The following is a 26,011-nucleotide window of genomic DNA, read 5'->3' as shown; positions in this document are numbered from 1 at the left end:
AGAACCACCACCGGCATCACAGCATGGAACGTTTCCTTAACCCTGAAACGGGTCCTCCGTTTTCTTTATAGTCGATACTCGCCCCACAGCCTTAGCCCCTGGCAAGTCCTCATCCACTGTCTGTCATTAGAGTTTTGCTTTTCTATGTGGTTCTATATAAAAGGAACCACACAGGATGCCGTCTTCTGAGCTTGGCCTTGTATTCTGTCATATATTTATGCCATCTACGTGGTATGCACCCACTTTAATTTGGAGCAAAGGAGGATGGGACACACGCTTGGTGACATTCGTATGTTCGGGGGCCTGTGGTCTAGTGATGTCGCTCACAGGAAAAGTACTGCTCAGGGTTAGACTTCGCGTGCGGCTTTGCTTTCATTTATTCACTGAGCTGATTGCTCTTTGCTCTCGCTGTCTCTCGATGTTCTTACTTCTGCCGAGGCGTGTTTCACGATGACGCACGCTATTAAAAATTTGCCGTATTCATCTTTCTTTGATTAATCTCGCTCTCTTCTCAACGCTTCCCGGTGCCTTTCTGAAACATTTCTTCGAGCTGACGTTTTCGTTCGCTCTGCCAAGGAAGAGGACGACATTACCAATAACGATCTGTCATAAAAGTGGTGTTCAGAACTCCCCGACGGGGACAGGTTTCTGGCGAAGAAAGACAACCCAACAGAGCCATGCCAGAAACGCAGATATTTCACTCGGACCACTTCATGATCGGTGCATCATTTAAACTCTGTGAGCCTAGGTTCTCTCATCGGTAGGAGGTAGTAACACTCATCTCTTTTCATTTGGAAGATTCAATTCGTTAACCCTGACAGAAGAAGAAAGAAGGCCGCCGGCCAGCGGGGCCCGCCACGGGGAGGGGAGGAGAGGGGACGGAATCAGGTGGCGGCAGGTACAGTCTTGCAGTTTCACCAATAGGCAGCTTTCTTCGCCGGTGCCGTATTTCACCCGGGAAGGTGAAGACACGAATGAGAAGGGGGGTCGGTCTGCGCTTCGGTCCCGCCCTGTGACTTAGTCAGGAGAGGTGTCACCTCGAGTTCCTCACACGCTCTGTTCTCTAAAAGTTTTTAATCCCGAAGAACTCCGTGGGCATCACGTATGCCTTGAGGCTATGGGGCGCACTGACTTGGAGGGCCGGGATCCAGCCCCAAAGGACGACGACCCATAGGTCTTTCGCACAAGCACAGAGCGCCGGAGGACAGGAGCAGTGACTGCTGTGGTGTACCGAGGTCCCCAACCCGCTTCCTCGTGGACTACTTGTCGGTCAGACCAGAGCCAGCTCCAGCAGCCCCAGGAGCGGTATTTAACACCACAGAGCTCTAGCTGGCTTCTAGGTGACAATAAGTCATCCGTAAAAGACACTGCCAAATTACCCGTAGTGCTTTGGGAATTTTTAAAAACCTCCTTAAACTTTAAAGACAGAACAGATAAAAACAATTGCCATATAAGAACTCATATGGGAAAGAAACAGCCGTATGAAAATTATCACGAGTGTTTGTTGCTTATTAAAGTAGTTGAAAACAAGTCCTACCACCTAGACTAGTGCCGTCCAATAAAAACATACTTGAGCCAAATATGTCGGTTTCAATTTTCTAGAAGCCACATTAAAATAAAAAAAAAAGGGAAAAGAACAGGCGAAATTAAACCTAATCCAATCTACCCAAAATATTACGTCAACACGCAATCCATACAAAATGACTAATAAGACGGTTTGTGGCAAAGATTTATGTCACGCCAAATCTTTGAAACCCTCTGTGCAGTTAATTCCCACAGTGCATCTCGATTCTGATGGGCCTCATTTCGGGGCTCCGGTGTCGCACGAGGCTACTGTACTGGACAGAGAGGGTCCAAACAGCCTTGGGCCCGGCTGGCTCTTTCATTTGGACACTGCAGAGAAGATGTTTATTGTCCTTCCGAGCCCGGCCGGGGAGAGAGCCTCCCCTCCCCTGCAGGACTGGGCACCCGGCCTAGAACAGCAAAAGGGCCTCGATCTGGAGGTCCGGGGAGACAGCCAAAGTGCAGCCCCAATATTAGCAAAGGTTAACGGGTTGCAGCTGTGGGTCACGTGTTGGAACATTTCTTCATTTCTTAAAAACAAATCTGAGAGGGTTTGGCGGGGGTGGGTGGGAGAGGTGTTAAAGTCGGGGAAAGACGGAGAAACAAATGTACGCTCAACTCTCAAACACGCACCCTAAATACTTGGAAGCTGGGGAAGAAACCCCAATGTTTGATGTGAATGGACTGGATTAAACGTGTCATTAAACTCTCCAATGGCACCGATGAATGTCGACGATCATTCCCGAAGCAGAGAAGTTCTCAAATGTTGGAGAATTCGTGGCATCCTACACCGCGGCGGCACGTTCTGCCACACGGAACTTTTAGTTCGACAAATAGTCGAATGGAGTGTACGTCACTAGTTAGACAAAGATTTTTCTGAAGAGGGAGAAAAAGCTAGCGCAGGTGAACCGAAGCACATCACCTGACGCATCACAAATCAAAACCAAATCCACGAACAGACACCCTCCACCTTTCAAAAGTTCGCATTAAGCCACTTCACCTTTAGGAAAGATCGACGTCAGTACCTTTTTTTTTTTTTTTTTTGCTAACTTAAAGAAATCCAAAGAGGATTTTTACTTTTACAAAAGAAGGCAAAAGCAAAAATGGCATTCGGAGTGCGTTTCGCGGCGCGGCGCAGAGGCGGCGTCCACACCACACACAGCAGGGGCGGCCGGGCCAGGCTCTCCAGGGAAGCGCGCTCCGCATCTCAGCATCTGGCCGGGCTCTAGACTCTGTCCGTGAGCATCTGTGTCCTGTCTCCACCCATGTTACTCATCCTTTAGCGAGATGTGTCCTCAGGTGATTGCTGCTTCGGCTTCCCAGAGGTTTCACAGGACCACTCTGCGTCCGGAGAGCGAGGAGAGCCCGCACGCCCATCGAGAGTCTCAGTCCTTCACATGATAACAATAGAATAAACACTCATGAGATGGTCCTCGTCCTCACAAGCTGGGGGGGACATTTTCCACGAGGTTCAGTTCGCGCCTGCCCCTCCCAGCTCTGTCTTTTCCAGGGATCCAGATGTCTGCAGGATTCCAGGGATGCTGCAGCTTCACCTAGTTAGGTTCCTGGCAGGTGTCTTCTTCCGGGGGCCACCTCAGGCCCCATCACACAAGTGCCGGGATGGCATTCTCTGGAGCCCGCAGGTCAGGGCTGGCCACCCCCTGTGCTCCTGCTGGTCTTTTTCTCAGGAAGCTGGTCTGTCTCCTCGTCCTCTCCACGCGGCTCTCACCAGACTCTTGGCCCCCGGCAGTGGGTCCCTGCGGAGCTGGTCTCCGGCATTCCGCATCAGCTGGCTCTGCGGGCATCTATCGCTTCAGGGTGTTTTACTGAGCCCTGGTTCTCCGATGGGGAAACGAGTCTTCTTTTACTTTTCCATGAGAACTTGAATTTTGAGCAAAGCATTCATTTTTTTTTTCCAGTCATAAAGGCGAAACTCCTCCTTTGCGATAATAATATGAATCGAAAAGCATCGCTCTTCCTAAGCGGTATTGCTCACACTGAATCTGGGTTCTTAACAATTTTTATATTTCCTAAAAGAGCTCTGTGTCATGGGACTAATTAGCCCTGTTTGCCAAAGATTTTTGGTTTGTCACCTCTCTCCACGCCCCGCTATAGGGGCGTGACAGGATTGCATGCTGGACCCCTCATGATGGGGTGAGACCACCTACCCAAGTCTGCCAAGAAGCCGTGAGCATCTCATTCCTGAAGGGAGACCCTCAGAACTCTCCCTGTGGCCCAGGCCGTGATTGCTAGGACAGCTCAGATTATAGGGGGGACCTTGTGGCAGGAGAGGAGCCCCACCCCCGCCATGAACAGGTGGAACAGAGAGTTCGTCCTCGATTGTTTTGGGGCCCCCAGATTTTGCTACTGTTTGTTACACACGTGCCCCAGCTTATCCCGAGCAACAAAGACTGTGGAGTCTCAAGTTTATTTTTTTAAAAATCCTCTGGTCCACATCTTCTTTTTGATAGGAACGTATTATGCTAATTTTGAGTAATTGAACTAAGGCCGTTCCGTTTAAATTTGGGGAAATTGGCATTTTTTATGATTTTGTCTGTTTCTTATAATTAATCAGTCCTTTGGACAAAAACCACACAGTTAAAACTCCTAAAAAGAAATGAAGACTGTTTCTAATGCATTTTGAATTAACAGGCATGAATGAGTTTGTCACGGAAATAAACCGTGCGAGTCTAACACCGAAACAGGGAGAGCCCGGAGCAGAGCTGCCGTCTGCCGCACGTTCAGCTCAGAACTCATGCCTGGGCCCAGGAAGATGCGAACAGACCAGACTGTAGCCCCTGAACAGAGCTAATGAAGGTACTGTTGGCTCTCAAAATCGTGGTCTCCTGTTACGTTTACAAAGCTTCCCCATACACATCGTCTCCTTTTAGAGTACGGAAGGCAGGCGTTAGCGTCTGAGAGCAAGTCCCATCTTTTAAAGAAGTGCTGGAGTATCCTGGGGGAAGTCACATCCCTTCTGTCCTTGCTCGTTGAGGCTGGGAATGGTCCTTCTGCTTTCTTTCAGAGATGAACAGTTAGAGAACAAAGTCCGGAATCAGAAGGCATGCTTTAGAGGATGGCAAATATTTAGGGGGCTCACTAACAAAAAAATAGATTCATCTTTCAAGGGCAGGAGTGTGAAGACGACCACTTGGCAGCTGCATGCGAACCTGAGCTGACCGACTGCTCTGAACGGCACAATTTGCAGCCATCTGGAGCTACACAAGTCTGCTCCCTCTACCGGGAACGCCGGCGAGCCGTCCAACCCACACACGGTCTGCAGCACAGAAGTACATACTTCAGTTACCAGTTACTGGGCTCCTTAAAAGTGGTAGACAGGTTTTAGGTTGTGAATGAATTTAGACTCAGAAACAGGAACTTGATAAAGGATGAGTCTGCTTATCAGCTGGTGCTCAGAAAACTGGCTCAGTATGGACGCATGTGAAGGTGGATCTCTACCTCACCCTCGAAACTGTGGCGGACGCAAGGGGAATCCGCGAATGTCACTCGCACGCAAAGAAAGTTAACAGTTACTTAAACCAGGCCTGGATGTGACAGTTAAAGCCATAAGCTAATAGAATATTTTTGTGACCTTCGGGTGCAGATGAATATTTCTTAAACAAAACTCACTAAAAAATCAAAAGGCAAAAATATACAACGATTCAACCTTATCATATTCATTTAAGGATTTAAGAATTTTCAATCAGTGAAGAAAAAAAAAAACCAGGAAGAGTTAATGGGTAGCTAAAACGTTGAGGGGAAGAGACTTACAATATCTAAAACCAACAGGGGGATAATAGTTAGACATGTCCAGAAAACCTGGTACACACGGGGAGGACACAGGAGGTGGCCCATGAGAAGAAACCCGAACAGCAAAGTAACGTGCATGAAGATGTGCTGATCTCTCTGGTAACCAGGGATGTGCACCCTAAAACGCTCGCGAGAGCGATCGACATTAGAAGATTGGAAAATGCCAAACGTGTACGTAGGACATTCATGGTGTCGACAGAAAGCTCATCTTAAAGCGGCCCGTCTATGTAGAGTGTGTAAAGTGTTACGAGCTGCAGCGTGAATACCCGAATTGTCTTCAGCACAGTTAGTGTAGCTCGGGTCTTACAGAGAAGTGTGTAAGCCTGGATGCCCGCACGTGCTGATCGAAACGGGGGTTAAGTGCTTAAACTCTCTTATACTCAGTGTCGTAAAAATTATGGGGCTGAGTGGTCATTCGATAAAACTTCTTCCGTCTTCCTCGGGGTCTAAACCATTAGTGGTGTGTTGGCTCTGAGATGCGAGCGGGAAAGAAAGCAGGGGTTCACCTTCGAGAGATAGTAAGGAGATCCGACACCAAGCGGCCCGCCTCGGCCTACTCACCATGTGGAACTGGTCCTTGAGGACGGCAAAAGCATAACGTAATGAACTTGAGGGTATTCCATTGAATCCCCCACCTCCAAAAAAAAAAAAATGAAAGAATCTTGAAAGTTGTTTGCTAAGAATTCTGTGTTTGTCAGACCCTCTGGCGTCCTTCAGCTTTTTCTGAGGACATCACATAAAACTTTAGCCGAGAGCTCAGGCAACAGTTGTTTCGCGGATGGAGACTGATCTGACTCGCGCTCACAGGTCGTTGATGCTCCTCTTTTTTGAGTATGAGGGCATCTGGTTAATGGCAAAGAAGTTAATGGCTGCCCGCACGACAGGAATTGTGCTTTTATGTTCAGTGAGACCACACAATGACACGAATGTACTATGCACTTAATAACACCTTTCAGTGCAGTGATAATTATTAATCATAATTACATCTACTGTCATCTGAAAAAATATTTATTCAAGAGGTGTTAATTTGTTCTATAGCCAGGCTTGGATGCATTTGGTTTATGTACTGTTACAATAACTCCATGGTCCTCGAGGATCTGTGACCCGTTGGGACAGACTGACGCACGATTGTTCCATCGCCTCTGGGGCTGAGGTTCCAGCTGTTGGGTGACAGGAGTGTCAGCTCATGAGGGTTTCTCTCTGGTCACCCTCCATGCCCATAACTAGGAATGGTGACCAAATTTTGCTTTTTATATGAAATGCTCCTTTGGCAGCAAAACTGTCCTTGGCTCAGGCCATTTTCCTCAACATTCCCTAAGTTCTCTTCAAGGCCACCTTCATTCAGCCACCTTCAGAAAGGCGCAGTCACTATTTGGAGAAGGAAGGCTTCCTCTCAGTCAAGTCCCTTGTCTGTACATTAAATTATACTTCCTGCCCTCTGGTGGCGCCAGGTTCAAAGAAAAGACAAAACAGCACAGGTTCAGATCATTTGTCCCGAACCAAGTAATCCAAGTAATCCATCGCTGGATTTTGTGGGCTCGCTCCTGTTTGTATCTGCACACGGGAAGTTGCCATGGCAGCACGACCTGGATGTTCCTCATCCAGCCATCCGCTAAATGTATCTCATTTTTTATTTTTTCTAAGGAAGAGAGAGTTTGGCCCATGAAAATCTAGCACCTTCTTCCTGGATGGGACCTCGAGGAATTGAAACAAACGAGTCTCAGCATGTTTTTCTCTCTTACCATTTAGCACAATTTCTTCCCGCTTTTATTTGCATCGAAGGAGCACGTCTGTGTACACACACCAAACTCTACCTAGCCCTGGAGAACCTAAATGCCTTCACCGGCTCCCCAGGCCGTATCGCTTTTCGAAAGGTTATTTCATGAAGAAAGGCAGTGTTCCTGGTGGGCAGAAGACCCAGCAGCCTGGAGCCCACCGCCTGCTTTTGGGAAATAGGATAAGCAGAAAGGAGGAGGGGGCCAAGGCCACGGTCAGATAGGCCGGGGGTCCGGGCTGGATTGAGAACTGCAGTAGGAACTGGGAATTGAGCAAGCCACACACATTAATTACAGACAGCTTTCTGTGAGTTGATCATATGTCAATGAAGTGGCTTAAAAATGTATATATCGCTTCATGTCGGAACTTCAAATAAAGGCTATAAAAGTCTAAAAAAGAAAGAGAGAAAGAAAGAAAGTAGGGACTGAGGGAGAAAGAGGAAGCATGGACGGCGTCCGGGAGCTCAGCGGCTGCGCCTGGGCGGTTCCGGGCCCCGCTGTTCAGTCAGGCCAGGTGTCCCGCCATCTGTTCACAGGTGCCAGAGCCCATGGCGGGCTGGGGCGGGGGGTGCCTGCGAAGCCACCCGTGTAAATCACTGGCACTGGCCTTTGAGCACAGCCAGGAAGGCGAGGACCAACCTAGTCACGGGGTGACCAACTCATCCCACACTCTTGAGTTTAGCTCTGAAGCTCCCCCATCCCAGGAATTCCTCCAGTCCTGGGCCAGTGAGGACAACTGGTCACCCTACTAGTCATCTGAGTCCATTGGTTGTCCCGGGCTCTGTAGATTCAATCACTTGTTAGTGACATGTCATCAGACGCCAGGACCGAACATGCAGAGTTTATACGACAGCCATGCTGAGTGTTTTTTTGTTTGTTTTTGTTTTTTTTTTTTCACAGCTCTGATGAATACTTTTCAAGCTTTAACTTGTATTTAAGTGAAAAAGTTAAGGTCTTGACAAAGGAAGAGCCCAACTTTTTTAAGGAGGCCTCTGGAAGGTGGGTCTGAGGGTGGGGAGCTCTTTCTCTCCATGGCCTCTCGCTCTAAATGCGGCTCATGGGAGAAGCACCCAAAACTGTGCCTGGCTCATCCGAGGCTGCAGTCTCATTCTTTAAGAAATATGTCACTTGGATTTCTGGTTCAATTAAAGCCATATGATGTTCTGGAACATTCTTCCCTTAATATCTGTATGGGTTAAAGGTAAGTCCACTGACCTGGAGATGTTAGGCCGAATTTTCTTTAGTGGAAAGAACTTACTATTTGATCACTGAGGTTGGAAAAGAAACTCACTCTGGATTCAACAGTCCATGAGTACTATTTCTATGACTTTTTTATTGTAGCATAAAAAGTTTTCCCCTTTCCTACGATATTGTCTTATTTTCAAATGGTTAAAGACATGGGAACGTATCGGAATAATCGGTTTAAATATCGGCCATTTATAGAACTTAGGCGAGTTCCAGAAATGTCTTTAAGTGGAGCGCTATTTAAATCAATTCTCAGCTCCAAAGGTCCATTTTCGTTTGGTAGGCGAAGTGTACCGACGCTTTTCTACACATTCGAGAATATTCTAAATTAAAAGCGAAGTTGGTAGCATGCATATTACAGTAATCGTTTTTACGTGTCGTTTCAAGGCTTTGCCGGCAGAACTGGCACCATTCACTGTGTGACCTCCGAGAATGAAGATTTACCTCTGTCAAGAGAAAGCGCCGCGTGTCTCCCATGACCTTCTTTCCACTATCCTTTACCATCTTCTAGACTAATACGGGGACAGAGCAGGAGGCCCCACTAGGCACTCCCCAGGCCTAACTGACTTCCTCTGGATCTTTTGAAGTAATTTCCTTGCAGACAGTTTTCAAGTCCCAAATCTGAGATGATAATTATATACAATAGTCAACAGAGACTAATCCTAATGGGATTAAAATACAACATTGCCTCATGAAGCCAGGATCATGGTGTAGTTCCTCTTTTGGAAAAACAAAATTACTTTTATCAAAATCCCCTTTTAAAAGGAAATGTCAGAAACAGACATTCCTAAACCTGGAAAGTCCCTCTCTGCAGCAATATTGCTGTTTGTGTGACAGTTTATTAAAATTATCCACAGAAAAGATGGCTATTAAGAGTTGGAAATCTCTGGTAACTATGGCAACCTGAAAATTCTCCTGGTACTTTCTAACGAGGTTTCAATCTTTTCTATTTTGGAAAAATATAGCAGAGAGTGGGCTCGTTTATGTTGACAATGACCCCCTTAGGGTTAGAAAGTTCAAACGTCAGTTCTCGATGTCACCTAAACATGTCACCACGGGAACTGCCATGAGCGCGTTTGTACATGAGTATCAATAGAACATAAGGTAGAAATAATCGTTAAATGGTTTTGGCCAACTACGGGCCAAGGTAAGCGTTCCGAGCACGTTTAAGGTAGGCGAGGTTACAGCTGTGATGTTTGGTAGGTTAGGTGCATAAATATATTTTGACTTATAATATTTTCAACCTACAATGAGTTTATCAAGATGTAACCTTGTCGTGAGTCGGGGAGCATCTGTGCTTACATGTTCAGAAGCTGTAGATTAGCTCTGGAAGAGGAACTCTACAGGAATATCGTGAAAATAAGAGAATTATACTCAAGCTTTATAGGTTTATTGGGCCACTGGAGCATAACAGTATCACTAACAAATGTGGTCATATTCTGTTCTGTAGTATTAGAGGTTCTTTGAGAGCCAGAGTTTTAACCGCAGTTTTGCACACACACATTTAAGGAGGTGGAGGCGCATAGGGAGAGGGGAGGGAGCTTTCCTAATGGCTTTTAAAATCCTTAAAAAAGTAAGAAAAGAAAACCAAAACTGCTGCCGCAGTTGCTGCCACGGTCTGTCCTGTCATTGCACCATCTAGGTCAGGAAGTGACGACGGCTATTTGACCGGTGTATTGGTTGATTATCGATAAATAGCACTGTGTAAGAGCCATCGGTCCCAGTGGCGTAGAATGATAAGCATTCGTTTTACTCACAGGTTTGTGGATCGGCTGGGAGACTGTGGGTCGAGGTTTGGGGCAGCTGTGCTAGCGCAGCTCTGCCCCAAATGCCTCGGTCTCCTCCGGGGCCAGCAGGGGAGCCTGGGAACACGCTCGTGATGACGGCCGAAGCATGCAGACTACGCCTGACCCCACGGGCACATTTCAGGACTATTGCATCACGTCCGGTAAACCCGCCGCGGGCCAACGCGATGCGCGCGACCAAGCCCAGGATCAAAGGGCAAGGCGTACACTCCACCCGCCATGAGAACGAAGCAAATTATGTTGCCCGACAGCGTCGGAGCCAGGAAGCACGATCATCTGATAGAAACGAGGGGAAGACGTGACTATTTCAAACAAGAATCTAATCTACAACAACCTGACGTCATCCAGGGAACTCAAAACTGGGCTGAATCACTAACCCCTACTCTGGCAGCTGAGTCGGGTTTGGATGTCTACGCGGACCGTCCTCTGCACTGAGCAACTGCCTGGCATTTCACTTTCTGCCCGTCCTTTGGTTCTTGCCAGTTTCTATATAACTCCCAATGATCTCAACCCATTTGCCTTCTTTGCATCCGTTTTCGATTTTGGACTTTTCAGTGAATCACAGTTACATTGTTGGTCTATTCGGAGAGCCTGATGTTCTCAATACCTGTATTTCTACCTTCTGGCTATCTCTTCAACAGAGCCACAGGCCGGCCAGGAAGTCGCCTGGGGACCAGTGAGCCAGGGAGCCAGAGGTGGTTCATTCATGAAATAAGTTACGTCCATGTAAAATATAACAGATTATTTACAGGACGACCAGTTCTCAGAACAATCCACCTGGTTGAATGTTAGAATCAAATCTGCCGTACCTATTTTTTCTGTTAAAACACAAATGAAGACCAGCTTTGAAAATTCTCTGAACAGACGAAACCGGTTTAATCGTACAAAGTTTGATTTCGCTCATTTTGCGAGACTAACTGGACTAGAGTCATTTCTTGCTTATGCCTCTGGAAATTATAAGCAAAACTCGAATCATTTCTCAAGATTGATATGCAGTAACTACTGAACAATTCCTTATCATTTAAGAAAATGCTGATATCATAATCAATCAACACAAAGAACAGTCACTGCTGTCCACCATAGAAATGGCTTCATAACAACACACCTGAGTCTCATCCCATGTTTTGATTTGAGTGCTCCCGGTTTGCAACTATCTTTCTGACATGTGCACGATAAACTTTTACTAAATGCTACTTGAGTTATTCATCAGTTTTAGTTTAGCCATTTTTGAACTTTTGACACTTCACTCATCTTCCTTCCCAGGGGACTGGCGTAATCCTAGTTTGTAGTGAATTAAGGTTACCTTCCGTAATACAGAGTGTCCTTGGGGAGAGCACTGGGCATCGGCCTGGGGCCTGGGGGTCCTCGAGGTCACGGCCAGAGAGCAGAGACACCAGCCAAGGCAACGAAAACACTTCTAAGGCTTGAAGTGACTATGTAAATGTCAAGTCTCAAGGTGATGACCCTAACACCGACGTGAGCAGTGGCTATTTGAGTCGTCACAATATAAGTAATTGATGTCATTACAGAAAAACTATAATAGAACCTGCTTTGCTTTTGGTGTTGGAGCTCAAGTGAAATGCCCCACCACTGACCTGTGTTTCCAGGTGTCACGAAGCGGCACTCGGCACATCACCACGCCACATGAGAACGTCGCGATCGCTGAAATCAAAAACTACTGTCTGGCCTGTCATAGGACTGAGTCCAGCTATCAGCAAGGTATTCCAAACGGAAATGTTAATTCCTTCCCCTTTGGAAGACAGTGCTTTGCTTTTCCGTTCATGCTGCACATTTTTAAAAGTTTCGAGATACATAGGTTCAGTTCGAAGATGTTAGTTTAAGAAAATCAACGCACGCTTTGAGAAGCAGGTGATTCCAGGTGTGAGGCTGGAACTAAGAAGATGAGTGTGGACAATCTCATTGTGCTAACGTGCAAGGAAGCACGCAGAGATGGCCGGAGGCGCGGCAGAGGACCCAGAACCGATCGAAGTGGGCCTCGTCCGCCCAAAGAGGGGCGATCTGAGCATCGGAAAGGTAACGGGAGCTGCGGCAGACTGAAACATACACGGCGTGCGTAAATTCTGGAGATCGTCATGAGGCTTAAAACCCCACAACATGCACCACACTGATCACTTTGGGAGGACGTAGGGAACCGACTCATAATTCTGAAAAGAGAGAATTACGCCTGCATCCTGCCTCTCCTATAGGAACGGTGTGTCGGTTACCAATCAGCTGATGGGAGAAGTGAGTCTTCATGTAAGTATTCCAGCAACGGATGCAAAAACCATGTTAAAATGAGATCCTGCCATTTTGCCACCTCTGATGACTTCATAAATCTAGTCAATGATTATCCATGGCAGCTAACGTCACAAAAAGAGACAGGCGGACACTAAGTATTTCTTAATAGAAATGTACTAAGTCACTTACTATGTAGTTTTGCCAAAATATCAAGTCTGAACCTGAATAAGCTCTAGATTTATCACTTCAGGGTACACAAGAGACAAAGTGTCCTCTGAAAGGATCCTCAGAGATGTAAGCAACAAAAGTTAGACTACAAGAATAAACGACCCCCACGACAGGGTTCTTCCCCCCAAATATGCAAGAAAAAGAAAGAGAGCAGGAACCCGGAGATTCAAGAAGACCAAAGAGGCTCATTGACCAATCACGACACAAAAATGTGCATATCAAATGTCACTAGGCTCCTCGTGCAAACGAATGAGCTGTAAACATTACGAGACGACCAGAAAACTGGAAACAGTGACTCGAGGTTTGATGTTAAGAAATTATGGTCATTTTTTTCTAGAATAGTGATATTAAGATAATTTTTACATTTTGTATTACATACCTCGGCCCTCCCAGCTTGCTTTTATCACATTGGCTATCAGTCCTCACAGCCGGATCAGATGCGTGATCATTTTCATTCAGTTTTAAGAACCAAATGAACATCCTCTGCCATTTATGCAGCAGTATCCTGAAGACGGTGCTCACGTGGCCCCAGAGTTCAGTAAACATTTACGTGTTCTTATTTTAGAAGTACAATCTGAAATTGTACGGGATGAAACGATATGCTATCTGGGATAAGATTTTTTAGTGGTGGGTGAGGGCAGTAGATGGAGTTTAGAAAATACAAGGTTGGTCATGAGTTGGTAACTGTCGGATCTGGGTGATGCACACAAAGAGATTTATTAAAACGTTTTCTCCTTTTGAATACGTTTGAAATTTTCCATTATAAAAAATTTTTTAAAAGAATAACGTGAAAACGCACTGAAATAACAAAAACAGACACACTAAACACACCAAACCTTGGCCTTGGTAACAAAATGCCGGCACTGGTCAGATGCTAGATTCGAACCTGACTTTCAAATGGGGACTGACTGTCTAACTGCTCAAAACTGGAGTTAAAAGGTATTGGAAGCCTCTGGACCCACAGCTTAAGGTGTTTTACAAGCACAGCCCTGTAGCGCACTGACCTACCTCTCCACCACAGGGAGCATCCCTACAGGGCTGATGGATTAGCAACGAGTCAGAGGGCCCATGGGAATGGCATTGAGCTGGACACACAGAGGACAGGTATCGGTCACTGCTCTGGGAATTGTCCTCTGGCTCATAGCCATACTCATAACACAGGACATGCCTGGTTAATCTGTTTCATCCCATAAGCCAGCAGCACACACTATTTTTTCCAGACTCTTAAAACCTTGACTTACATACGCTTAGCTCTGGGATAACATGTTTGAGCACTTCAGGATACCACTGATTGAATAGCAGAAATATTCATTTGGCTCTTAAAATTGAGTCCGCGTTATCATACATTGGATCCAGCTATGAAGGCCGATAGCCGATGAGCTGAGAGGGCAGTGGGAAATTTTTTTCCCTGAAAGGAATGCACAACTCAAACGTGCTCAGCCAAAGATGGCGAGGGTCAGCCAGTCCTCGTGGTTAAAACAGGTCGTGTTTAATCTTTACCATGCATTTCACGCTCCGTATGCCTCACGGTACATCATTAACCTGTTTCCAACAGAGGCAACTGGTCTTCGGAACCTTTGTACACACAGAGGCTGCTACTCACTGCTTAATATAACAGTAAAAAAAAGAAGGTCAGAATCCAAATATATCAGGCCAAGTTCTAGGGAGCTGGGGAGGTGACAATAAAACCAACAAAACCCGTTTTTGTCAAAACGTTTCTAGGGAAACAAACTGAACGCTACGAAGAAAACAATGTCGGCGACCTAATATCTTTTGAAGTTTACATCGAAGATTCATATCTTCTAAAAATCCTTCTCTAATATTCCTTTTATAATAATCCTTCTGCTATTCTGCATTCACTTAAGTCTTTGCAACTACAGTATTGCCATAAATTTTATATGATCTTCTCTAATTATGCAGCGTTGCTTCAAATAAATGTGCATATCACATCTTACAACGGACAAAAATGAGCTTTTAATCTGCTCCCCCCCCCCCAATTTTTCCTCATGCTATAAAACAGAGGCACCCAACGAGCCTTTGCTAGAGGAAGAAAATAAAGACAGAAGAGAGAAATGGAGGAAGAGAAGGCAGACCAGCCAGCATATGTAAGTCCAAAGGCTGAAATAGTACACTATTGTTCAAGCTCTGGTTTGAATTAAATAGTACTTCTGGGACTAAATTTAAAGACAAATCTTTAGTCTAAATTGAACATATTTATAGTTTGTACAATTAAGATAAATGAATGATTAATAGTATGGGTCCTATAGTAAATAAAGTATAATAATTCAAGTAACTTGGTGCAACTATTAAAATATGAACTACATGACCAACGAACCTCAACTAAAATGCTATCACAACTTCACAATCATTTCTTCTTTAATACACTTTATGATTCTTCCCAAGGTTTTTTTTTTTCTTTTTTTACAGCCAAGCTAAAAATGCTTTAGTCAGATGTTTGATAATAGGTGTATAAGTGACAGATTAATTCACCTACTTAAATGACATTTGTTAACTAGTGATACATAAATTACCTCCGAGTAGTTGGGTGAGAGATACTTCCCATTGCATTTGGCAATGCTCCTCAGGATTTTTAAGGCTTTATCTCCTTCCTTCCGAGTAATCAGCCAGCGGGGAGATTCGGGAACCACCCTGGCAAGAAGGAAGCATTTTTTAGCTATGTGTCGGAATTTCAAAACTTAAACTTTTACGACCTGAGTTTCTCTATCAAAATGGATCTTGCAATTAAATAAGAGTTTAGGAGAATCTGAGAGTTTGGAATAAGCTCTCAGAAATATAGATTATCTTTGTAAGTTTATTCTGGAAGAAAAAAAAATGCTTCCTTGATAATTGGATCATAGCCCATAATACAAATAATTAATATGACACTGCTCTTGTGAGACCAGGCTATCCTAGAATACGGTGTCCTCAATTACACATATGAAAAGGCCTGGGAGTTGGTTAGCATTCAAGGAAAGATTAAGAACCCAATTTATGTAGTGATTTGCCCATATATTAAAATTAAGGTAGACAAATGATTAAAACATATTCGCTCCATTAAAAGTCAAATGCTTTCTGAGAGGTTAATTTTCTCATGTTCTTAACATTTTCTTATTCCTCAGGGAACTCCTCAGCAATATTAATTCATTTAATGGAACATACAGAGAAGCAAACCTATTTCGTTGCATTAATTTTATATGTCGACACACTGGCAGATAGGGTTTTTTCTTTTGCAAAGGTATTACAAAATAATAAAACATAATTAATACTCATTTAGAGTTTTGTGTTTGGGTATTTTGTTAATTTATTTTAATAACAACTATTTGTCAAATAATCAAGAAATGATCTCTATTTTCAGGTTCTCTAGAAATTCTCAAAGCTCACAGCCATTCCAGAGATGTTAGAAAATCTCCTTAATTTTCATTTTCATGTTGGCGTAGAAGCACAGATTCCAGATTTCTGTGGAATAAGAAAAAATTCGATAACAGCCAAAACCACATTACCAGTAATAAAGGAGAAAGAGGAAGTTGGGCAGTGTTATGGCCAGCTGGATCCCCTGCCAGTTGGGGATAAAATAGGCGATTCCAGGGAGAATTATGATTCCAAGGGTGAAGAACATCTGAATCACAATTCCCACAATCCTCCTTTGCTTCGAACCCACGATCTCTGTCACTGAAGGGAAACAAACATGAAGGTTAAGGAACCTCGAGACCAGCTCCAAACCCAACCAACGGATGTAGCGCCTGCTGCATCCACCAGCATCCCTGGAATACTACAGAAGTCCTCGCTCCCCACACACGCTCGTGTGACAGGATGCGCTTCCCGGATGACTTAACCATGTGCTTTCCTCAGCTCTCTTCTCTGCCGACTATTGGCAAGCATTGGCACGCTCCTCTTACACACCCAGCCCAGTATTCTTCTGCGTGTACAAAGAATGTATGCATTGGTTTTAGGAAAGCTTCAATGATGACTGTTTTGAAAGGTCATTGTAATTATGAAAACATCAGTATGATAAACTGGTTAGGTTTTATCACCTATCTTTAAAGATTTGCAAATTATAGAATCTTTAGGAGATTAATTATGAACATTAGACTCTCTATATAATTAGCAATTGATAGCTTCTATCGAATGCCAATTCTCTCCACGGTGTTGGACTTTTCGCGTATGTGATATTTCTTTAAAAATCACATGGGGAATTTCATTGCTGGCATCCTTTTCCTTCCCTCCCCTCCCACTAATCAGTTTCTATCTGTCACCAATTCTGCTCTGGTCACCCAAGGATATGCTACTTTATTGCTGCCGTAAGATCACAACTTTGAAAATTCACTAGATTTGGGTCTCCTTAAAAATGCTTCATATTCCGAAGTTACCCCATCTGCCCCAGCCAGTGACAGTCAACCTTCTCGGCACTCTCTCTCCTTCCCCACCCATAAAAGGACCTCTGCAGGGTCTCCAAAGAAGCCACTGCTTGGGAGGGATGGCCGAGCAGTAACAGAAGTGAGTGGACGCTCACGGATCTAGAGTGATAATCAAAGAGAAGCAGCATTCAAATTTCTGTGGTCAAGAAGCCACGTACGTGGCCAGTCCCAACACCGCTGGAAAAAGAGCCAACGTTAGCAGCCGGGACTTTCCCAGTAATACAAGCGAAGAGCACAGGGAAAGCTTTCTTTCTTTTATACTCGGAGGGTCAAACTTTCTAGTAAAAAGTTAGCAAAAATTCACAAATGAACTGCTCATTTTCAGGTCGCATCTCCTGCATGGTGAAAAGTTCTTCCACTTACCCGAAAGGACGCAGCAATGTCATCTCGAACTGAATCACAGAGATACACAGAAAATTCTTTTAAAATGTTTCAAGGAACTACTGACATTTTAATAAAAATTAAACTCTAATAAAGCAAAGCAAAAAATGTGATAACAGTATACCAGTGCTAGAAAGTGACTGACCTCAGTATTTTGTAACACTCCATATCTGGTCCCAAAGTAAGGAGGCGCTTTACTTTCTAAAGAGTCAGAATCTTGCCCCTGCACCCTCCCATTTGCAGAGATAATTACTGTTGTAGCAAAGAAGCCTCACCACACCTGCACGGGGAAGGCTAACTAGCTGGCACTGCTCACCCCCAGACTCCAGTCCTTAGACAGACAAGGAGGTGTAGTGATGTCTTACCAATCACGTAAGCAGTCATCCATGTCCCCTTCCCAAACACGCCTTGTAAGAAGCGGAAGACCACAAACACGGGGAAATTTGGGGCAAATGCCACCACCACACCAGCGACGCCAACACCGAAACAGGATATCAGGTAAATGACTATTCTGCCGTACCTTTCAAGGAAAAGAGAAGAGATCACCTTAAACATTTCCTTCAACACAATGGAAAAGATTATCGTTGTGTCATTAAAGGTGGTGTAAGTACAAAATGTTGTCCTCCGCGACTTCGTCATTACCGTGTAAAAGATTGCCAAAAAGTCTGCGTTTTGTTTTATATAAAACCAGAGCAAATAAAAACATGTGCCTCTGAAAAGACAGAAAATTTAAGGCACAGAATGCATCCTTTGGGGTTGCAGTTTTCAAAAAGATGACCCTCTCTATGACAACTATTTTTCATATGATCTCCCTGGTGGTACAGCTTTGACACTTCCTAGCATTTTTGTGGGTTGAATCAGAAGGGAAAAGGGATAAAAAGCAGCAGCGATGGACATTACAGACAGAAAGCCTGGGCTCCACCGTCCACCAAGCACACGATGTGGTAAATTTCTTTAGTTCCCCAAGACTTGGGTTTTGTTTGCTTGCTTGCGTTTTGTTTTTATATGTTTTTTTTTTTTAAAAAAAAAAAAAAAACCTTTCTACAATGAGGTTGCAGACAGAATCCAATGAGATGCTAATGTGAAAGCTCTTTCTAAATCATAAAGTTCACAGCTGACGTGAGTTGTTCTGGAGTTTTGTATTTTTACTTTCACCATTTACATAATATGATTAAATGGATGAGGAGAAAGGAACAGGGTACTGTGTGCGACACATCTGAGAATCTGATATTAAATGGTTCGGTACAGTTGTGCCAAATTATTGGCTGGTGAAAGCATGTCCTCGATGACTTTTAAGAAATTTGGTTTGATGACACTTTTCATAGAACTTTTCACCAAATTCACACATCTGACGTCTTGCTTCAGTCAGCAGAGTGAAGATGGAAGTGGTCTTGGTTCACCTGGTTTTTTAAATCCACTCTCTGCCCTCCCTTCCCTGTCCTCTCACAGATAACGGGGCCTATTAAATTGTTTCTAGTCCTTTCCTTCAGCGGATAAAGAAGAGAAGATGCTGAATGGTTGGCCCCGGGTGAGGCAGAATTATTCATGGGTCTGTCTTCTTCCCTGGACACTGACACTAGACACCGCCCCTCCTTTAGCTGAGTTCCTTTAGTTTGAAAACATCTTTATTGATGGTGAAAGAGAAACATGCAGAAGAAGCGAAGCCTGATGTTTTAATTAGGAAGAGTAACAACCAAATTAAAGCAATGCAAATTGAAAATATGTCATTCAATTCCAAATTATAGCCAGCTGGGGTAGAAAGGGCTATGTGGGAGAGATTAGGAAAGAAAAGATTAATTGAAAAGGCTAGAAGCAGAAATAATGGAAAAAGACACAGATAAAGAGAGAGGAAAGGGAGAGAAAGAGCATCAGACACAAAGCATCAAGGAGAAAGTCATATAATATGATTAAATATGAATGTAGGGGACAGCAAGAAAAAAATAAGAGTCAGACGAAGGGACTCTTATTTTGGTATTTAGTAGTTAATGAGGCATTTTTTATTTTCTTATCAAGATGAGGTCCAAAATTTTTGTTCTGACATATATATTACATTCTTTTCTCTCACCATTAAAATGGTGATATCCCACATATTAGTCTGAAATTCAGAACACTCAACAAAGTGGAGTTTGAGTTCGTTTTGTTTGATTTTTTTTTTTTTTAAGCACCAACTGTGGGGTAGGAAACAATGCATTAAGGATTAATTTGCATTATCTCATTTGACCTAAACAACTCTATGAGGTAAGTGTTATTTTCTCTATTATCAGCAGGTTAAAAAAAATTCAGTATAGAGAACTTAATTGACACAACATCATCCTAATAGAGGAGCCAGTATTTGAAAGGTAGGAAGTCCATTAATTAAATCCTGAAAACTTCTAATAAAACTCAGGAACTTGTCGAGGAATTTTTGAAAGTTCACTGGAAAGACAAAAATCACAAGATTAAAGAAAGAATGACAAAATGTTTATAATTCCATTACAATATGACTATTTCAATTGTCTTCACATTTCTTTTTACAAGTATATATTTTAATTGTTATTATAACAGAATTAAATGTATGTCTATAAATTAATAGGTTGCTATCCTCTCTTGACTCTTAGCCGTTTACCATGATTTTACAGAAGTTTTATAATTATTTGTAATAGTTTTATAATAGTCCATTGTGTTGATATAGCTATCTTTATCTTCCTTAATATAAGGCTTCTGGGGTTTTTTCCTCCCTAATGTTTTCTTATATTCTATTACAAATAAAGACATATTGTATTAAAAAAATACATACCCATTTTAAAGCCCAGGTCTGGTCAAACTCAGATTATCAGATGGCTACAGCATTTTACTGACTTGAATTAGTTCATTAATTACTGTCAGCAGGTCTCTAAGAGGTACCGTTAGCACTGCCCACTGTGAGCATGTCACAGCGACCTGCCCAGGCTGGGCTAGAGTGATCGTAGCATTATTAAGCCAGATGTGGCCAAGGGCCAAAGTTTCCCTATTCTTGTCTTCAGGGGTATAGAATTATCAACTGACAACAGTATTTTCATCATTAGAATTGGGGTAAAGGAATAGTTAAACATACGCACGACAACTGACATCAAAAATATCTAAAACAGGGATAACTGAATAGGAAGCGCGACCATCTTAAATATGCAGATTAGCAGTGCCTGCCAGTAACTGGTATAGTTACGAACGCTAACTAATAGATAAAACTCTTAATGGTTTTTGAAAAAGCTTTTCTTCACAGAGTTTTCAATCTGTAGAATAAAATACAAGGATTTTAAAAAATTAAATGCAACCAATTCAGAAGGGGCTGACCTATGACTAAATTACTCAGATCACAACCAGTGAGGTACTGAAGCACACAGAATCGACATCGTAATGGCTGGCCAGCCGTCTGTCCGCCACACGATGAAGCCATCTTGCTGGTCTGGGTTTCCATTCAGATACTTTTAGGGCCACCGAGGGTACCCGGTCCATTGGTCCAGTTCGAGGAGAAAGGAGACATGGTTTAAGAAGGAAAGAATTCACCCAACTAACCACTGCGAATGTCCTGAGTAGAGGAGCTAGCATTGTTTTCTGCATTTAGTAAGAATATTTCTCTAATAGTTAACGTGAAACATGTTCATCTCTACACATACATATTGTATCACAGGTTGTCATAATGGTACCTACCTGTCTGCCGCGTAGCCTAAGGTGAACGCTCCGGCCAGGAAGCCCAGGTTTAGGATGGCTTGTGTGAGGTCCAGCATCCAGGCATTGACGCACACGAGGTCAAACTGGGAAAACAAAGACACACATGGGAGACAGGTGGCTCGTCCCCAAGACACCTGCTCTTAGCTTTTGTCTGGCTCACTGGTCTTTAAATATTGTTGCTCATATGCTCTTTAAGTAACTTTTTAAAATCGATCGCATGCATATTTTTATATTGATTTATAGATACTTCCTTCATAAGTGTCAATAATGGCCAAGGGTACAATTTCGAGTATGCTATAAATACTGACATTTTCAAATAATGTTGAATATCATTGGTCCAGCTATAGCCAATAGAGTCTAAATACCGCAACTGCTTGACACTTACCATCATGCAGTAAAAACGAGTTCAATTCTCTAAAATTTGCCATTAATCTTTTTTCCCTTTGAATTCTTATTTTCATTCCTATATACTTAAGTCCTGATATTTTATGTATTAATGTGTATCGTGCGAATGGTGAGGTAAATAAACATTATTTATTTAAATCGCTTATTTATATGTTTTATATTACTTATTTACGTTTACTACCTCACCATACTTTTATGTGTAATAATTATGTATATAAATTAATATTTAATTAAAACTTTTCCTATTTAAAAATTTAGTCCCCTAATATGAGAATTTTTTCTGATTAGATTATAATTGCACTTACTTTTAGGCCATAATTGATAAAAAAACATAAGATACAGTGAATTTTGAAAAAACATTATTCCACAGGAGTAAAATTTTTTGTAAATGAACCTTCAGAAGAATGTTAAGAAAACGAGTGTTTTCTAGTTAGTTCATGTAGTTTGTGGGTGAAGATCATCTATTACTAGAGCAAATTAGGGCTCAACATCAATTCTATTCCTGCTTTTCATTCTTATAAATTTATGTACCAAGAAAACTTGTCTGTATAAAAAACGAATGGGAATGGAAAGAGTTTGGTCATTGCAATGTTACTCGATTCTTTTGCTTCCTTCTCGCTCGTATGTCGGATTCATATAGCGATCTATCATCAGAATTATTTTTACTTTTCCGTTAACCAACACACCATTTAAGTCTGCCTACAATCTTGCTGTAAGGAAAGAAGTGGAAACCACCAGACTTACGAAAATTTGTTTAATCAAGTCATTAAGGTCGTTTATTTTCTTAATTACTTTCTTAGTACAAAACCACTACTACAAATTGTCCCACTGCTTAGTTCCCACAGGTTATAAAACCCCAGGCCAGTTAACCACAGTGAGATGAGAGAGAGGCAGGGCTCCTTTTCCAAAGTGGGAGGACACTTTGCAAATACTTGATATTAAAATAAAATTAATTAATGATAAAACGTCTAAATATATGTCCTCATCATACATATGTTCTCCGAAAGATCCATTTGGAACATATGTGATTTGAGGCTCCGAAAATGGATTCCCTTTAAAGGAATCCCCTGTGATCTCCTGTGATCAACTTTGCATGCCTCCAAGTGGCATGTCTACCCCTGCAGGCTACTGCGTTAGATTGTAGCATGAAGAGAAAATGAATGTTGTCGGAACAGGAATTGTGAGTAGTCTCATAAATACATATCCATAAGCAAGCTCATATTTATTTATAGAACTCAACTCTTGCCTTGGTTCTACAGCTAATGAATGACGTGTCACCTAACAAAGCTAGGGAAAGAAATGGAGGGTCGAGGGCAGTAATAGCTGGCTCATCCCCAGAGCTTCTGACAAGATTAATGGAGATTCAAGAGGTTCAAAGATTTACATATATGTATAATAGCAGTGATCATGGTAATTTAAATGAGTTAACTGGTTTCTCAAGGCATAACTTTATTCTAAGTTAATTCTAAGTTAATTTTCAGATTATTTATCTGAAATAATTTTCCGTTGGAATGAAACATGTAAAGAAGGCAACTGGAATAAAAGTACCTAAAATCTCAGTAAGCAAAGAGGCGATTTAATTGCCAGAGAAAACATTTGTGTCTGAAGATGACCAACCAGGGTCAAATACAAACACCCAAAGAATAGAACTTGCCCCGTCCAGCTCCACCTCAGGTAACTGGGTTAGTCAAGGACACAGGCGTGCTTCTCACGGCTGACACTCAAGGCCTGGCAAGACCCATCATTTTAATGCATTCATTCAGCTGCTTTTAAGTCGTGCGAGTTAAAACGCCCTCCCAAATCTTCTTTAAAAACTCAAAATATTCTTTAATGTAAAACCAATTATCGTTTTCACCCCCATAAGAGAAATCGTCGCAAGGATCTTTTCACACTTCATGTTAAAATAAAATTAATTAATGATAAAATGTCTACATGATTAAAATGCCATAACTTACCATTTTCTACAGTACTATGATGCCTCCTAAAGCACTCTGAGGGCCACAGATTGTCTGCCCTCTGTGCCTTTGTTCTGCGTCTCAGGAGCTAGAGCTGTGGAAACTACATTTCCCAGAATCCTTTGCTAGCAGGGTTCTGTTTAGGTTCCACAAGTACTGGGGGCCAGCACAAGATCAGACAGCAGGAAGGAGGTAGTGGGGATTCTGCTTCTGGCTGTGGCGGCAGCGGCTCCAGCTCCAATCCGCTGCCAGTGACAACAGCGGTCGGTGACTACAAAAGCCAGCCGATGCCTATAACCACGACCGGCCCCATGGGGACAAAGAGACAAGGGCAGACGGGTTCTGTACCGCGGGGGAGCAGATCGGCAGCTTGTGCACGCACTGTCTCCTCCCCTTCCAGCTTTTCCCACCCTTCCGAATCAGCTCCGAACCAAACACTTTTATTAAGTCCCTTTCTTCTCAAAATACCTAGCCCGGCTTCTGTTTTTGTGACTGGAGCCTGCCATCCTTTAAAAGTATAAAATAAATTATGTGCCTGTAAAGAAATATGCGCGCACACACACACGCACGCACGCACGCGCGCACACACACACACCCATGTCTCTAGCATAGGGAACAAACACTGCAGTCTCAAGGATTCAAAGGCTTGGTTCCGGCCCTGAGTCGCAGGGCGAGGAGGCAGGGGGACCCCTGCCCGCTGGTGGATGCTTCCCAGTCTGCCTGGAGCCCGCGGCCTGCGAGGCCTGCTCTCCCTACAGCTCTCGGTCTGCAATGAGAACGGTCAGCAGACATTGAAGCCAATGAGTGTCACAGGCTAAGGCCCTTCCTCCGAAACAAAGACCTAGCGACTTGTTGTAGTCCCAAGGAAGACCTAAAACCATTTCTCATCAAACTTACCTAAGTCCGAATCAAAGACCCAAGTGTTTCCGTCTTTCTCCTGAGGCACTCTATCTAGAACAAGTGAGCCATCTTTTGTTTTGAGTATACACAAAGAGTTTAGAAATCATTTCTAAATGCTCATAAATCCATGTGTACCCATATCTGTTCCTTATTAATCCCCAAAGTCACTTTCACACAAAGAGAATTACACCCCTTGGCAGGAGCAGAAAGCCAATCTGACAAAGAGACTCGAACAACTGTTTATGTAATGTTGAAAGGATTACATTGCTTCATTTTGCAGAAAGCCCAACTCTAGCCTAATTAGACACTTTTGAAGGGCTTCCAGCCAAGGGCTTTTCTTAGCTCTTCCTCGTCATTAAAATTCAAATGGACATTACACGCACTTGAGTCATAATGATAAAATGCTGGGGCAAGTTATTAGGAGACATATGTTAAAGTTTTGATTTCTAAATTATCCTTAAAACCAGAGCAGCAGAATCTCTCCAATATACAAAAGTTAAAGATAAAAGTTAAAAAAAAAAAAAAAAAGCAGGTATGCAAGAGACTCAGACACTCGGGGGGGAACTTGCCTGCTCCTTAAACTTCCGGAAGTGGACCGCGACGGCTGGCAGCTGGCTTTTCCACAGAGGCCTTGTTCAGCCCTCTGAACAAACTCATATAAGAGACTCTAAGCTTAGAGGACGGTGCCATGCTTGGCTCGGTCAGTCATGGCCATCGAAAGTCATAGTCATCATTGTTGGTATCGTTGTGGAAGAAGAGAAGCCTCTTGAAGTTAAATGACAAGGTCTAAGTGCCTCTGTTTTGATTTTCAAAGAATGAATCGTAAACTGAACCACTTCTCATCAGCTCTTAGTCAGAATCGGTTGCCACGAAACTCTTTATCAGTGTTAAAAACTTTGCTCACACCTCTGGTCTGACCCTCGGGTGTGGGGCGCCCCTGGCTGCATTTACCATTGGCCAAATCACTTCCCCGTGGACCTCCATGGGGAGGTTCCATTTCAAATCAACAAGACACCATAAAGGAGCCTAAGAATGGTTAAAATTTATTGTAACCATAAAGAAAATAATTAGGGTTGGGTCTCCATGAGGGGAAAGGATTTCATCACTGCTTCTAATCATAACAGAAATGTCTTTAACATGATCCGATGGCATTGTTTGGGCATCTTAATTTAACATCAAAAGTTAATGCTTCTCTGTTATCCAAGACTCATCACAATGAGCTTCAGGTATAAAAACTCACCACCAGGTGTTTACAGATAGCTTCCGCTGGCGTTGTCGGCGTGACGCCAGTGGCAGGACTGTGGAGTGCGGAGCAGTCGGACACACGAAAAAGGCGGGACATAAACAGATCCTTCAACAGTAGCTAGATTTAGAAGGAAAACAAAACAGAGAAGAAAGGTGTTCGAGCAGGGTGGCGGGCAGCCCAGCGCAGCCGGGAGCGAGAATGCCACCGAGGTTCAGATCCGCCTGCAGCTCGTGGCGTGCCAAGCTCAGATTTTAAGCCAAGGAACCATTTGTCTCCATTCCGCCCGGTGGGGGAGGGGGTGAGGTCCAGGGCATGAGGTAGTGAGTTTCCAACTCAAGAAACCAGCGGCATCAAGACA

General features: G+C 43.3%; 1 protein-coding gene across 1 annotated transcript in view; it reads right to left on the bottom strand.

The window, feature by feature from the left end:
• SLC22A3 (solute carrier family 22 member 3) overlaps positions 1–26,011 on the bottom strand; it is an 81,003-nt gene that overhangs the window by 19,283 nt on the left and 35,709 nt on the right. The window contains exons 2-5 of the mRNA XM_016152741.2: positions 21,127–21,230; positions 17,826–17,980; positions 16,165–16,333; positions 15,196–15,313 (exon numbers count right to left, since the gene is read on the bottom strand). Of these exons, the coding sequence (XP_016008227.2) occupies positions 15,196–15,313; positions 16,165–16,333; positions 17,826–17,980; positions 21,127–21,230 (546 nt within the window). The remainder of the gene's footprint in view (positions 1–15,195; positions 15,314–16,164; positions 16,334–17,825; positions 17,981–21,126; positions 21,231–26,011) is intronic.

This window comes from Rousettus aegyptiacus, unplaced genomic scaffold (assembly GCF_014176215.1).
Source record: "Rousettus aegyptiacus isolate mRouAeg1 unplaced genomic scaffold, mRouAeg1.p scaffold_m13_p_1, whole genome shotgun sequence".
NCBI classification, from domain to species: Eukaryota; Metazoa; Chordata; class Mammalia; order Chiroptera; family Pteropodidae; genus Rousettus; species Rousettus aegyptiacus.
Note: the sequence above shows the minus strand (reverse complement) of the source record. Positions and strands in the feature narration are given on the sequence as shown.